At 38.6% G+C, this 15,189-nt stretch overlaps 1 protein-coding gene across 1 annotated transcript in view; it reads right to left on the bottom strand.

Moving 5' to 3' along the window:
- REPS2 (RALBP1 associated Eps domain containing 2) overlaps window positions 1-15,189 on the bottom strand; it is a gene marked incomplete at its 5' end in the record, with an annotated part of 91,020 nt that overhangs the window by 22,432 nt on the left and 53,399 nt on the right. The window contains 4 exons of the mRNA XM_082278119.1: window positions 5,528-5,664; window positions 8,573-8,615; window positions 12,896-12,961; window positions 14,863-14,932. Coding sequence (XP_082134245.1) covers window positions 5,528-5,664; window positions 8,573-8,615; window positions 12,896-12,961; window positions 14,863-14,932 — 316 coding nt within the window. The remainder of the gene's footprint in view (window positions 1-5,527; window positions 5,665-8,572; window positions 8,616-12,895; window positions 12,962-14,862; window positions 14,933-15,189) is intronic.

Below are 15,189 nucleotides of genomic sequence, written 5' to 3'. Positions count from 1 at the left end.
CCTCAACTCCTGAAAGAGCTAAGATTAGATAAATGGGAAAATACAATTTTTTAAAAGTTCAATTTATTGACACAACTTGTAAAAAACCAGCTACACTTGAAAGGCTGATAAGATTTACCCCAGTAAAGTACTCTCTGGACTCAGCCCTTAGAGATATACATAAAAATCTGAAAATCTAAAAATGCAAAAATAAGTTATCCCATCAGGTTCCTATCACTTAATAACTATTCATCCACTTATATCATTACTATTTTCTCCATCTTATTTAACCTTAATTGTGTTCCTGTCCAGTTGGGCAAAGAAGTAAGTTACACAGTTGTAAACACATAAATCCTTCATATAAAATTCTAAAAGGCTGAGAGGCACAAAACTCCTCCATTCAAATCAGAAGGAGGACATGAATATTTCATTCAGAGTAAGTTCAGTTCAGTCATGAAATATATTCTGAAGGGGAACAAGGCTAGAAAAAAACAGCAGTTCCAGTAACTGATCAGGGGCTGGGCTGGTCCCAAACGAAAAAAAAATACTTTCTGATTTAAAAAAGTATTTTTTCAGCAATTATTTTAAAAATGTATTTCATAGCCTGAGAAAAATATGAATAGCAGCTCAATTTTGTGTTCTCTGTGCTCTATGCATAAGACATTTTTAATTTTATCACAACCCTTACAACCAGTCACTAACTTGACTCTACACTCCTCACTTGATGAAGCTTGCAATATTAGAGTTCTTGTACACCATGCAAACAATAATTCAGGAAGTGGCATATTTGGTGAGGGTATTTGCCATTATCTCTTCTCTAAAATAAAGGTCCTTCAGAATTCTCAGCTTCCTAATTTAATGTTTAATGGTCTGATTAATAAACACAACACAGTAACATGCAAGACAGTACAGTATTACAGCATGAACAAAATCCCAAGAAAGTAGCTGAATTTTACTAAATCAAGACTAATGTAAGAGCAATGAGAGGAATGAGTCCTGAAAATTAATTACTTAATTAAATTCATCCTTAAAAAAAAGAACATAACTACTCTAAGTTTCCCCTTGTCACTTTGGCTTTCCAATAAAATTTTAGTTAAGAAATCTGCACTTATGGTAATACAAAAACATAACTGCACCACCCATTAAAAGCTTGTCTTTAGCAACTACATCTTTCAGACAGCTAACCTCAATGGGCACAGACATTTCCTAACAAATATAATTAAGCATAAAAGAATACAGAAGATAATACTACAGTAAACATGCTTATCTAGGTTAAGTTTTGCAGGTTTTTTTGCACTCAGTTTCACGTGCACAAAAGGGGAAGTCACTTGCATTTGGCTCACTAAGATAAAAAGACAATCTAATTGGAAAGATATTCCTGAAAACAACTGGAAAAACAGTATTATGGTTACTGTTTGGACCTGTTTGTATCAAAACATCTATGACATCAGAGTAACAATCATTTTAATTCTCAAAATTTTCTTTCCTACACAATTATGAACTGTTTCATTTTACATGTAGACTTAAAAACATTCAGAAATACAACAAATTTGATTTAGGCAAATATGAAAAAACTAAGATATCTCAAAACACATTTAACTATTCACGAATCTCTACATTTGGCAAACAAAACCCACCAAGCCTGTAAGCTCAAGGAAAGGATGTGCTAATTGAATAAAGTAATGGAAGTTTGATGAAGTAAAGAAGTAATGACAAGTCCTCTTCAAAGTTATGAAAAAGAGGGTAAAATGTGATGTTGAACAGTCTTCCTTTAGCAGTAATGAAAATGGAGGGTGCAGAAAGACAGTTGTACTAACTCAGTCTTAATGATAAAAGTACCACTTTAAACTGCTTGGGAAACACATGTATGAAGGAATACAGAAGTGATGTGGGGACACACTTATATCACTGATGGGAATGCTGATGCACACCAGTAAAATCTGTTCCCTTGCTCCTTTCCTGTGAACAACAGATTTAGAACAAACAGGACGTTTTCTTGTCTGGCAGTCATCACTACCCAGCAATGCTAAGTAGAGGTTACAGATCTGACTGTAGTCAGGAAAACATCATCTGTAACAGAAAATACTGCACTTGCAACAAAATGCTTGTTGTGTTTCCACCTGACCGAGTGTGGAACTTAACACCTCACATTTTACAAGGGAGAAAACCTCCAAAACACTAGCCCCTTGTTGCTGGCTGAAACCAGCAGCCCAGAAGCAGAGAATCCAGGTTACAGTGAGTGCTTCCTTAGAAGCCAACGTAAAAAATGGTGCCTGCATTCCACGCGTTCTTCACCACAGGGACAGCCACAGCAGGAGGTGACTTTCAAAAGCAAATGAGTGCTGAAAACCTCCAGTCAAAAATTCATTTGTAAATAGTTATATGGCTGTTTTGTTCAATCTGCTTCCAGATATCACAAAACTACACTGTTCATGACAATTTTGTTGTTTCATCAAAGCAAATTCTCTTTTCCCAACAAGTATCCTTTGTTCAACAGAAGTGTTAATTAAAAGTAGTTATGTGACTCAGAAATGAAACTAAATGGGAAATAAAATGTATTTCAGGGGCAACTGTATAAATCTAACAAGACTCAGACTGCTGTCACCGCCCAGAAGTGATTCTTTAACAACTGTCATGGGCAGCAAACAGAACTGAACAAAACATCAGAAGATAATGGATGCATTTTCAGGTTTTAATACTTAAACTGAGACTTGCCCCAGCCCCAGAGTCACCCGAAGGCAGACTCAAGCTTACTGCTGCTGTTGAGGCTAGAAGGTGGCTGGGGCTCTGCTACAGGATCTCTGGACTCTGAGCTGCCCCAATTTTGGCCCCATCAATACCCAGGCCTTACTCTGGGAGCTGTTGTCTTGTATCTGACTAGAGACTGGGCTAGGGGAGAAATAAAGAAGTAAACTAGGTCATGTATGCATTTAAAGTGACATTTCTGTTTCTACTTAAAACCTGCTGTTGTCCTTCCAGGAATGCATAAACTCTAGCCAAGTATTTTCTTAATATGAACACAGGCCAAATACCAGAGATTACATATTCAACAAAAAGAAATACATTGAGAATTTAGCAGCACAGGATTTTTCTCAGATGCTAACATAAAGACTACATAAATAAAAACAAAAATAGAAGAGATTTCTGTCTCTTAACAGAAATTCACTTGGATATTTCAGAAAGTGGTGCCTTTCTATAAGTTCCCATGCTTTTTTATGTTTTTTCTGGGTAACACTCATTACAGCATCCCAGAGGAGTGCAGCTATAAAATATGAATGAAGGTGCCTTCTTCAAGTCCAGTTACCTTCCAATTCAACAATTTTAAAGCCCATTTCTGTGGCTAATGCGTTGCTGGACATCCCAGCTATCACAGATAAATATTCTGTGTGTACACTGGCCAGGAGAAAGGCATAATATGATGGTGACAAACATGATATAGCAGCAGTAAATGAATCACAAAAAATAAACAAAAAATCCCAGTGCCCACAACAGGGATTCGCAAGTCTTTAACTGAATTTACTTGGAGAAAAGATATTTTTCTTTTTCTGCCCTTTAAAAAAGGAAATAACCAAAACAAATGCTTCAAAGCACAGATGGTTTTACAATTAAAGAAATGATACCTATACATCAACATGACCCATGTAGAACTGAAAACAAAACTCAATACTACTGAGCATTCCTTTGTGGGTCTGGAAGCAGATTATCCACCAATCTCCCCAAACTATAATTATTTCTGAACTAGAATTAGTAGGACAAAAATTAATGTACCAAAATATGATTATTCTAGTCATGAGGGATATACACAGAAGCATAGAATATCCTGAGTTGGAAGGGACCCACCAGGATGATCAAATCGAACTTCTGGCCCTGCACAGGACACCCCAAGAGTCACATCATGTGCCTGAAAGTGTTGTCCAAATGCTTCTCAAACTCAGACTTGGTGCTGTGATCACTTCCCTGGGGAGCCTGTTCCAGTGCTCAACCACCCTCTGAGTGAAGAAAATTTTCCTGATATCCAACCTAAACCTCCCCTGACACAATTTCAGGCCATTCCCTCAGGTCCTGTCACTGTAACCACAGAGCAGAGATCAGTGCCTGCCCCTCCTCTTTCCCTCATGGGGAAGTTGTAGACCACAATGAGGCCTCTCCTCAGTCTCCTCTCCTCCAGGCTGAACAGACCCAGTGCCCTCAGCTGCTCCTTATATGGCTTCACCTCAAGGCTCTTTGTTGCCCTCCTTTGGACACTCTCTAATGGCTTAATGTCTTTTTTATATTTTGGTACCCAAAACTGCACAGTTTGCTAACTTCCCCAAAAGAAACCACTTCGTGACTTTCAAAATGATCCATAGGAAAAGCAAAATGTTAATTTTCATTCACAGAATTTACATTCTTCTTTCATTTGTTTTCCAAGTGAAATTTAATCCAAGTTTATTTCCTTCCAGTTTCCTTCCAGTTACACTTGTTATCTGGATTCCAAGAAGACCTGCTGCAGTAGAAAATGTATACTTGGCTCTGTTTGGGGTTTTATTTTGATGTATAACAAAATCAAAATTGGAGGCATCAAATCCCTCAACAGGAACAAAAATAAAGAATTACTCCTCTGTGTAAGGCAAAAAAAAAAGCTTATTCCTATTGAGTTTCAGGGTTCAGCACACATAGCAGGGCTCTCGAATTCTCTCTGTTGTTTGCACAAAAAATGGTCCATATAGCAAGAGGTAAAACTCTTTTCTACTCCAAGAACCACATTAGAGAGCCCAGTTAAATATTCCTTGACACAGTCAAACCTTGGCTTTCTTCTGAAGCAGAAGCATGACCGTGTTTAAGCTAGTCCTTGAGTCAGATGATTGGTGTGCAGTACACAAACCTCTGATCTGGTTCAAGGACACTGCTGAAGCACAGTCATGCTGGATGCCTGCTGCCCTGAACAAACAGCTCCTCTTCCCACTTGAAGGCAAGAGGCACACTCGAAGGGTAACATGCTGAAAAGCCATTTTCTTTCAGTTCACCCCAGCTGCTATTCTACATTTACCTTCTCTCCCCTCAGTGTGCACCCGTGTCAAAAGAAATTACTCCTTGTTTTTACTCAGAGTGGCTTCTGATTGTTCCCACACTTATGTTCGACTTTAACATCAAAAATGTTTGCTTTCTTTCTCCCAGTTTAAACATTAAGGGTTTTCTTCCTGTTTCTGAACTACAAAAACTAAATAGTAATAAAAATCAATTATATTGCAGCTACTGATGAGAGTTGTCTAAACAGCCAGACTAGTTATAAACAGTCAGTGATGACAGACTACCATATGTTAAGCTTCCCATTAGTGTGCCAGAAAACATTATAATCACCTTAATTATAGAAACACTGATTTTTCCCCTCAGTGGCAATGTAACACAAGCAAGTGCACAAGCAGAACTCCTGCTCTGCAGTGCATTACTGTCTGCAGCAAAGGCCAGCATATGCACATACTGCCAAGCATTTCTGCAAACAGATCAAACTGCCAAGCACACAGCTAACCTGAATGGTCTCAGAAGGAGCAGAGAAAGGAAACTTTACCTTGTGTGTTTTGCTGAAATATTTTGTTCAGATCCAAAGAGGAAGCTCTGGAATGTGATTTTTGTGGCCTTGGAGGTGGAGTAGGAGGCTCTTCTCCCTTTTTCATGGCATCTTCTATTGATGTGCTAGAGTAAGACCTAAGGTAAAGCACGTCGGGGAAAAGCAGAAAATATTTTATTTCAAAAATTAATTTTTAACAACTATAGTGAATAGTACCTAAAAATACACTGACCAGAACTCAGGTTCGTGGTGGAAATTCCTTGCCCTAATGACTAAGAGTTCCCTCTTACAACAACACAGATTTTTTTGGCAACAGAAGGACCTAAGCATGTGGAGAAAGGAACGAGTCATGCTTACAGGGCTAGTATTTTTTTAAGGCTTTTAGTAACACAGCTTGAGGCCTTCTTATGTAATCTTGCCAGCAGGATAATTGTAGCAACTATTTTGAATAAACCAAAGTAAAATTCCCCACATACACCCCTTGGAGTTTCTGTTGCCTTTCCCAACTGCACGGGCAGTGTTTATACAGGTATAGATTCAACCTACCTCTTGCAAGTTCACATTTCATAATTTGTAATATTCGCACTAGTAGAATAAATTTTTAACTATTAGAATAAATTTTCCATAGGAAACAGTCACCAAATTCCACTAAATCCAGCAAAACAGTATGGCTCCAAAGTGACTGCAACTGGTCAAATACATGGCTCAGTACTGCTTTCCAGGCCGTCCCACAGCACATTTATCCCAATGTGGTGCATTTGCTAAGAATTTTGATTTTGCTAAATACTGTCCAATATTTTTCAGCTGTTGTAGTTATCAGTTTAGAAAAACCAAGACCAAGCAAGACCAAGACTGTTCAAAACGAGCACAGATAACGTGAGATGTTACACTTAATGTAACACATTCTGCGTGCCAGGACAAGACCAAAAGCACATTTGAGTAGAACAGAAATAACTCCCACTAATGGCAAACGGATTTTTCTTTGCCAAACCGGTTCGCAATATCCAGTGCCAGCTGTCCAATTAAAAGCATATTGAGCAACATCTTATTACCCTCACTCTCCAGGTCCAAGTTTGTCCATTTATGAGCCACTTCACACAACCACTCACAAAAAGATAATGGATGTTCTCTGTCTCCCTGCTTTATGTCACACAACTTCGCAAAACTCCTAGGTTTTTCCACTCCATTATGAATTCCATATAAAATCAACATTTTTACTCCTTATAATCCAACATCTTTATTCAAATCTCATTCAAGATCTTCTTTAGGCAGAAGATCATCAAGACTTGGTATTCCTACTCGCCCAATTTTCTGATCTAGCCCCTCAACTTTTCTCCTACTCAGTCCTTCCTCTGCTTTTTCTAGAACTGCTCTTTTTTTCTTCATAAATAAACAAATTTCTAGCAAAACTTATGTATTTCCCCAGCTGGGGTTGTGTGTCATCAGCACAGATTTAATAATACTATGCATATCATTTGGATTGTTACAATGAGATGCTACATCCTGTTTCCAAGTCAATAAATCACAGTGAGTAAACAGTACATGCACATACACGGCTTTCCCAGCAGTCCCACTTGTTTATCTTAAAGGAGCCCGAATCACTGGTTTACTCCATCCTCTTGCCCTAGCTCTGCTAGAGACAAGACTTCCTGATTTACTTCTTTCTCTAATAAAACTATCAGAGTCCTCCTCACCCTCTGAATCAGTTTTTAGGACCAGAGGAGGCACCAACAATTCTACTTGTTCATTATCACCACCAATGAGATTTACTTTTAATACCACCAATTCTTTCACCATTTTGTTTTCTCACTACTGAATATATTCCAACTCGATTTTGAAGTCCATTAATACACATTTTTTCCTAATATGCCAATCATTCTTTAAAGAGAAAAATAAATCCCCCTATGGTATTTCATCCCATTTCCAACAAGCACAGCAGGCCTGAGTTCAAGGATGTGCTCAAGCACCTTTAGTCTCAACTTCTGCATTGAAGCAGTGACATACAGTCAGATGTGAGACAGCCACATGTGACACAGTAGTCACATTCGAGTGACTTTTTTTGAGCTTGTTTAAGCATTTGGTATTCTATGTATTTGTGCACATTTTTTGCATATTTGCAATTTAGTAACATAGCAAGAAAATATAAAACTCTGCAGAAACTAAAAAGCTTTGGCTAGCAGCAGAAAAACAGCACACAAGGCAGTTCAGCCTTCCCGAATATAGGTCCTAGGAACAGAGGACTTCAATCCTCAATCATCATGCTTACAGCTGATCCTCTCTTACTAGCAGGCTTTGACAAGCTTGTAAGCAGACAGCTTCTGATTATACTCTCATTACCCAAGCAAAAAAATCCCAAGCAGATACCTCTAACTAGCACTAAAAATGAAAAGTTTAAGGTGAATTAAGAATATGGCTATACACCAGTAGGTGACAACCAACCCAAGATGTAATCTATTTATACACAGCATCTTCTGGCACAGGTTTCCCTTTCCTTTCGAACATCCAAATTCAGCAGGTGTCACTTCTAGCACACAACAGTCTGTAAGTCCTTCCATCACACACCAACCACCCATAGCCAAGCACATGCATGCCAACAAAAGGATTCACTCACCCACACCTGAGAGCTGAGCTACTGCTGCTGTTTCTGTGGGACTGTGCAGTGCCTCCCTCCATATGAAATCACCATGCAGGTTGCAAGAGCACAGAACTGCTGAGGATGTTCCCTGCAATGGGGTGGTCCCAGCTGTCCTGCCACAACACCCCTGGGGCTGGGCTGGAGGCAGTCACCACCCTGACAAGGCAGCAGGGCTGGGCAGACAGGCAAAACCTCCAGCACCTTATGACCAGAGATCATGGGGCCCTAGCACAGTATTTATGTAGGGTCTATAGCTTACAGATTCCTCCTGCTAAATCTGTCTGATCTGAGCTGTACTTCCAGCACAACACCAACTAAAAAAAAAAAAAAATCCAACACCAGTTCTAACACCTTGTATCTAACACCAGAGGAACATATGCCTTTTCCTGAAATAGGAATGAAAGCAGTACCTGGATCGTGGTCTGGCTCTGAGTGCATTAGGTTCTTGAGCAGCTGGAACAGAAAAGAAAAAAGAACTGCTAAAACATCACGTTTTAAATAAATGTTTTTAGCTTCGGAATCAGCGTCCATTAAATGTGAGTGTTGCAAATGTGGATGTGAGAGTATGCTCATCTCACATAAGCAATGGGGATTGATTTTCACTTCTCCTTCCCCTTTGTTTTTGTAGTGTGTGAATCTCCCAAGAACTCAAAAGCCACCATGTAGTGAGAGCTTCACCTTTCTAATTTGGTTACCAGAACACAGGAAGAGCAATAGGTCTGGTAGCTCTGACCTGTAGTCATGGATGTAGTTGTGATAAAGCAACATAAGGAACAGCATAAAATTTTTACAGAAAACATCTTGCTCTTAGTCTAGGTATCTATTAGTTGTCCTGCTTCCAAAAGCACAAAGGTTTATGTCCTTCCTAAATACTTTACTAATTAGTATAAATGTACATCACCCATTACAAAAAATTAACGTGTCATGTTAAGACTGTTTTGACCTTGGGAAGTAAAGATATTTGAAGGTAGAAAGCTTTAAAGTCTAATGTTGATCAAACACATTTCCATCAATGTAAAAGTGAGTTTCTTTTATTTGCATGAATTCCAAATATCCTGCCACATGCAGGTTTTATGTGATAGGAAAACAACAGTGCTGAATTATCCTCTCTGGGTAATTCCTCGAGGCTATTCCTTGGTTTGCATTGTCTTCTCTGTTATTCTTTTTACTAGTATCAGATAATTTTGAGAAAACATATCTGCATGATTGCTTTCAAATTCAACCCACTGAGATATCCACAAGGTATAACAGCAGCATCAGTGATCCCAGTGCATACACAAAGTGAATCCTTGTTTTTTTCCCAGTCTGCTAATCAAGGTACAACACTCAAGAGAAAACAAGTAGGTTGGGGAAAAAAAAAATTGTCAGAATTTCTTACTTCCTTCAGATATATGCCTGCTTTCACGTCAGACATTTATTATCAGCTACTACAGAGCATTTCCTGAGAATACAACAGATCCTCCAAACCACAGAGCAGGAGCTGCCTGTGGCAGCAGCTGGCAAATACTGAGTTTTTAATGGCTTGCACTGTACTACTGCACAGACCCTCCATAGGAGGCTTTAGGCTCACAGAAAACAAGTAGCAGCATATGGCACATGTACAGCCACACACCAGCTCTCCATAAAAGAAACTGCTTTCAGGATCGTGCAGAGCTAGTTGGTGTTTTGAATGGAATAAACCCCACTGCAGCTGGCAGTAACAAGGACGACCACTTATAAACCAAGTTCTAGTAGATTGTCATCACCAAACTGGTTCACAGTCATTCCAGATTTCTCTGCAACAAACTCTTCCTAGCAACTAAAGCAGGGAGAGCGAATTAATATTAAAATATGCAGTGGTGATAATCCTCCTCTGTCTCTCTGTGTCAAACTCCCAGAGAATACAACTTCAGACACTGCTTCCCTACAGCCATATGACCCAATTTTCCAATGCTGAAATTGCTGATTATTAAATTACATGCACAGTTATTAAATATGCCACTTAGAAATAGAAAGTATAAATCCTTTCCAAGCTAAACCATGTTTAAGAATCTTCAAATTTTCCTTTTCCTATGGAGACTGTAATTCTATTCATACTTCTTTCAGAAAGTCTTTCATATAAAAACCCATAGGTAAAACTGACATTCAAACTCTCCAAGGACATCCTGTGGAGGTAAACAGGAAAGCACATAAGGAAGAGAGAATTCCAAAATGACTACTAATAAAAAATGACAGCAACAGAATACCACTGCCAAGGATTTTCTTTTAAGCTTTTGAAAAACTAGGGAATTCAAGGCTACAATTACAGAATACCCAGACTTAGCTTTCCTCTCAAAAGAAGTAGTATAATACAAAAAATAGTGTAAAGCAGGTAGTTCGTTATTGAATAATTGTGGCAGGATTTCCAAGAAACGTGCAGCTCTTTGGTACATTCAGTCTGTGCACACTTCATATCTGAGGTGCAGGTTTATACATATACATGACAAAATCATTCAAGATGATACAAAACTATTTATCCAGTTCCTGAGTTTCCATATTTCTACTGCTATGGTTACACAAGCCTAACTTTCATGAAATAGGTAAGTTGAAGCTGTTGAGTAAATCATTTACATTGATTCTTCAAAAGTTTGTACGATTCCTGGAGTAGTAGAGCCTGATGGACTGAGCAGCTTGGTCTGCAGTAATTAGAGAGAGTGTGAAGGTTCCTGGTTTGGGTGCTCCTACAGCCCTCTTTCAGGACAACTTCATTTTAACATTTCAAAGGATGCTGATTTGGTAACTTTTGACTGTAGCCTAACATCTTGCACTCAACAGCTGCATCCTTGCTTTACAGGCTTAAGATCAGGTGGGAAAATGTGCTATAAAACGTGAAAGACTAAAGAAAAAAACCAAAGCATTCCTTGCTGGTCAAAATCAACCTCAGTGACTCATCTGTTATTGGTCATCTAGGGAGAAATGTACAATTTAAAAGCTTGGAAATTTGGGCCTCAATCCTTTAAAAGGTTAAGGTCAACAATGATCCTGCACTTAGGAGTCTAAATAAACTGGCCAGATATTCAGAGATGCTGAGCATATAAAGTTCTCACTGATTACAAATTTCTAGACCTTCTGATGGCAAAGAAAACTTTCACACACTATCATCTTTCCCGAGTTTACATAAACAGCCCACATGAATAACCAATGAAGCATGTAAAATTTCTCCCACTTTATCCCAAATGAGTTTTCATGCTGGAGGTTAATGATTACAATAACCTTTCAGAATGGTGAGTGATTCTGGAATAACCACTCAATTACTGTGCTGCATCTACTCCACTGGATAGATAAACATTTCTGCTTTTCACATCAGTTGTAGCATGCAACCTGAGAACATGCTGGCTCAAATCCTCAATGTGCAGCACAGCAAGAGTGGAACCCCTACAGGGGCAGGGGCCATGGTGATGGAGAGAAATTCTGCCACTGTCCCCCTTGATATGCAACTCCGCTGGAGGAGCACAGCAGCATTGGGAAGACCTCCCTGACTAGGAAATCAAAGATATGGAGGAAAAGAGGTTGGTGGCAAAGGAGATGTGCAGGTGACAGAAAGTTTTTTCCTAAATGTACAAAAGATGGAATTGCTGAACTGAAAGTAAAACTCCCCTGTGCTCCTGAGCAAAACCAGGGGGAATGAGAACAGAACTGAAAGTCATGCAACCACCCTCCCCTTTCCCTGAGAGGGATGTGCAAGAGCGTGTGTGTGTGAAGGATAAGCAGCAATCTTTTGAGAATAGGAGCTGAAGATAGCAAATCTGGCAGCTGCCAAGTGTTTGGGAAGAAGCCAGGAAAAAAAGAGCTGGAAAATGAGGCATGCAGCTGTTGAGCAGCCACAAATAAATCGAGCTATAAGACAAAACTGCTGTGACAGACATGTGGGGTCCATTTTCTTAATCAAGGATATCTTCATGAGTAAAAACATTCATGCTAAAGGAAAAGAAAGCAAGAGTTTAGCTTGACTGGGACCAGGGAGGGCTTACAAACATTCTTAGCACTGTAGGACAGAGATTAACAAAGAAGAAGGCAAGGGAGGTCTGATGAACTGAACTGAATGCAGGGGAAGTTTCTGGAGCAACTAAGTAATTTTGACATCTGCTGTTCCAAAAATAACATTTTCCAGAATGATAGGAACAAGGAGTGTATGTTAGAGCTGAAGAGAGAAAGATCAGGAGTGGTTTCAACAAAGAAACAAGCCCTGAGTCAAAAGCTTGCGTCAGTATCTTAAGTGCTTCAATGTCTGTGTTTCCAAAAGGCTCTCTGTCCTGTAACTCCTTGACACAAAATAGGAAAGCAGGGCTTTCACAAGGAAACAGGGCATTTCAGAATAGTTACTACAACATTACATAGTTGTTTGATACTTTCAATGAGGTTTTACCAAGAGGTACAACATTCACGCTCTTGCATTTTGCTTGTAGCACAGAAAAACTTCAGATTCTTTAAAACGGCTGGGTTAAAATATTTCCCACACAGGAAGAACACATACACTAACAATGAGGGAAAGAAAGCAAGAAAACCTTTTAACAACCTGAAGTAGTAAGTAATATTTATCTTACAAATAGTAGTCATGATGAGGTAACAGCTAATTTCAGTAGGAAAATAGTACAACAGCAAGAAGTTCTTTCAAAAATTAATCAAGATACGTTAATTTAGGCTTACTGTGATATACAAATACTTGATCAAAATTCTCACGCAAGTAACACATGGACTTTTTTTTTTTTTCTTACCTGCTTTCACAGTCAAGTGCTGAAATTCCTTTGGTATAGTTTTGAGAGTAGTGCTTACTTTAAGAGCTTAAGAAAAAAAAAGAAATTATAATTACTTTAAGTATGTGTGGGTAAAATCTACAAGTATCACCCCTGAGAAAGGAACACCTAAACTGGTATTAGACATCTTATAACACCAAACATACTTGAGAAGTAGCCAAATACCCTCAGAAAAACAAAGCACTCAAACAAGTAACAATTTCTAAGAGCACAAAAGTCAAGAACAGAAAGACCTATGCTCAAATTGCCAAGTAATCTCAAATTTTGAGAATTTGTGGGATTGAGTGCTTATTCCCCTTCCACATTCCCCTACACATCCTTTCTAATGACTTTCTGAAGGAGTTCTTAATGCACCATAATGTATTTTGATATACTGTAATACTCCGTGTTAAATGACCACTTGGAATGAAACCTCTCCTGCTCTAGGATGACCCTGTTTTAGCAGGGAGGTTGAACCAGATGTCCCTTCCAACCTTACCTGCTCTATGATTCTGTCATCTGCCTTTCTCAAACAAAACGTGCAAAAAGTTCTGGGTCTTGTAACCCAGCTCAGTTTACGTTATCTTCCAAATTCAACTACATTATAACCTAAGTGAAGTTAATTTGCTTCTATACTTTTGAAAATGCAAGAAAATTTGCTTCTACTGTCCTGAACTGCAGGTACTTGACTTCTGGGGAGATCCCCTCACTCAGGAGAGTGATCTGCTCTCACTTTTGTCAGAATAGTAATAAAAGGTACAACAAAAGTATTTGTTCTTTGGCTGGAAAGGTAGCAATCTGTGTCATACATACAGCATATCCTCAGCCCTGTAGGAGGACTGCATGTCTCAAAACAGGTTCCCATGTGACTTAACATGTCAGCTACAAAAATCAAAGCACGACTTCATCATCTAAACAGGGAAAAAATATTCCCTTAGTAAAAGATAAATGTTCCCTAGACATTTCAGAGCAATCACCTTCAAGGTTCAAGTCCTTCTCTGGTTCATTATACATTTTACAACAAAACAAACCTTGTCAACAAAGCACTGATTTCTTGGCATATGCTGACGTGTCAAAATGTTTTACTAACGAATGTCAACTCTTGACAAAATTTCTTTGAAATAGGGACACTGGGAATCTGTCAAACTCTGTCACACCTGAGTGTTGAAGGTGAATCAGGAATGTGGACTACCTGGTTTAACAGCTCTGATGCAACCTTAGCATGTGGACATCTGGGAGGCAAAAATATTTTTTAATTTAATTAATACATAATCTGCAGCTCTGAGAATCAGGCAACAAAATACCCACAACTCTTTCGTTTCTACAGCAGAGGGACAGCAAGTAAAAACTGAGAAAAGGGAGCATAAAAGGCAATGAATGGCTGTGTGATGATCCAGTGCCAATTCTGGAAGCCATAGAAACTACTGCATGTAAAAAGGGAAAGATCACTTCAATTTCACATGGCTTGCTGCTGATGGATTTCAAGTGAAATGAATGAATCAAGTCTTTTCAGTCCAATTTGACTAAAACTTTTGTTTTGCAAGAAAGTACAGGGATTATTTTTTTGAAATAGCAACAAAACCTAATTTTGAGTGTTGATGCAAAAATGGAAATTCAAAATTTGTCACAGTGTAATCTTTACTCTTAAAAAATTCCTGATAATTGAAATTTTGTTTAAGTAAGAAGTACAACACTAGTTGCCTTAGGGCTAGACATATTTTAGAAGGTACATTTCATATCACTCACATATGATAGAACTAATTTTGAAGCATACCCCTCCACTTATTTGTCTTCAACTCAGCTGTTGTGAGTTGCCTCTTTAAATCTACAGCAACACATAGCCAGCTTAGAAATTAAACATACCATTGCTTCTGTCAGCAAACATCGTGGCTTACTGAAAACACACAATTTAATCCCCAATGGGAAAAAAAAGTTATTTACTTGAATACCTTGTTTGTCATCTTTCTTTCCATCTTGTAACAGGGCAGAGTTATCAGGTACCTCTTCAGCTGATGACTTCTTAAAAGAAGAAAGATTTGTTAATTACACTCATTGTCATAGCTCATACTTGTGTCTTTCCACAGTCAAATATTTAAGAATACAGATCAACACAAATAACGGCGACATTTGCTCTTGCACCACAATTTCTTTGTTAGGTAAAGAAGCATAAAGGACCTACAGAAAGACAATATAGCTGTGCTTTTCAAGGTACAGCAATTCCACACCTGAAATCAGTTAGAGGAACACTTCAACAGTGAATCACTGAAGAAGATAAG

The sequence above is a fragment of the Coloeus monedula genome, assembly GCF_965178545.1.
Source record: "Coloeus monedula genome assembly, chromosome: 3".
In the NCBI taxonomy this organism is placed as follows: domain Eukaryota; kingdom Metazoa; phylum Chordata; class Aves; order Passeriformes; family Corvidae; genus Coloeus; species Coloeus monedula.
This window is presented reverse-complemented; position numbering and strand designations above follow the sequence as displayed.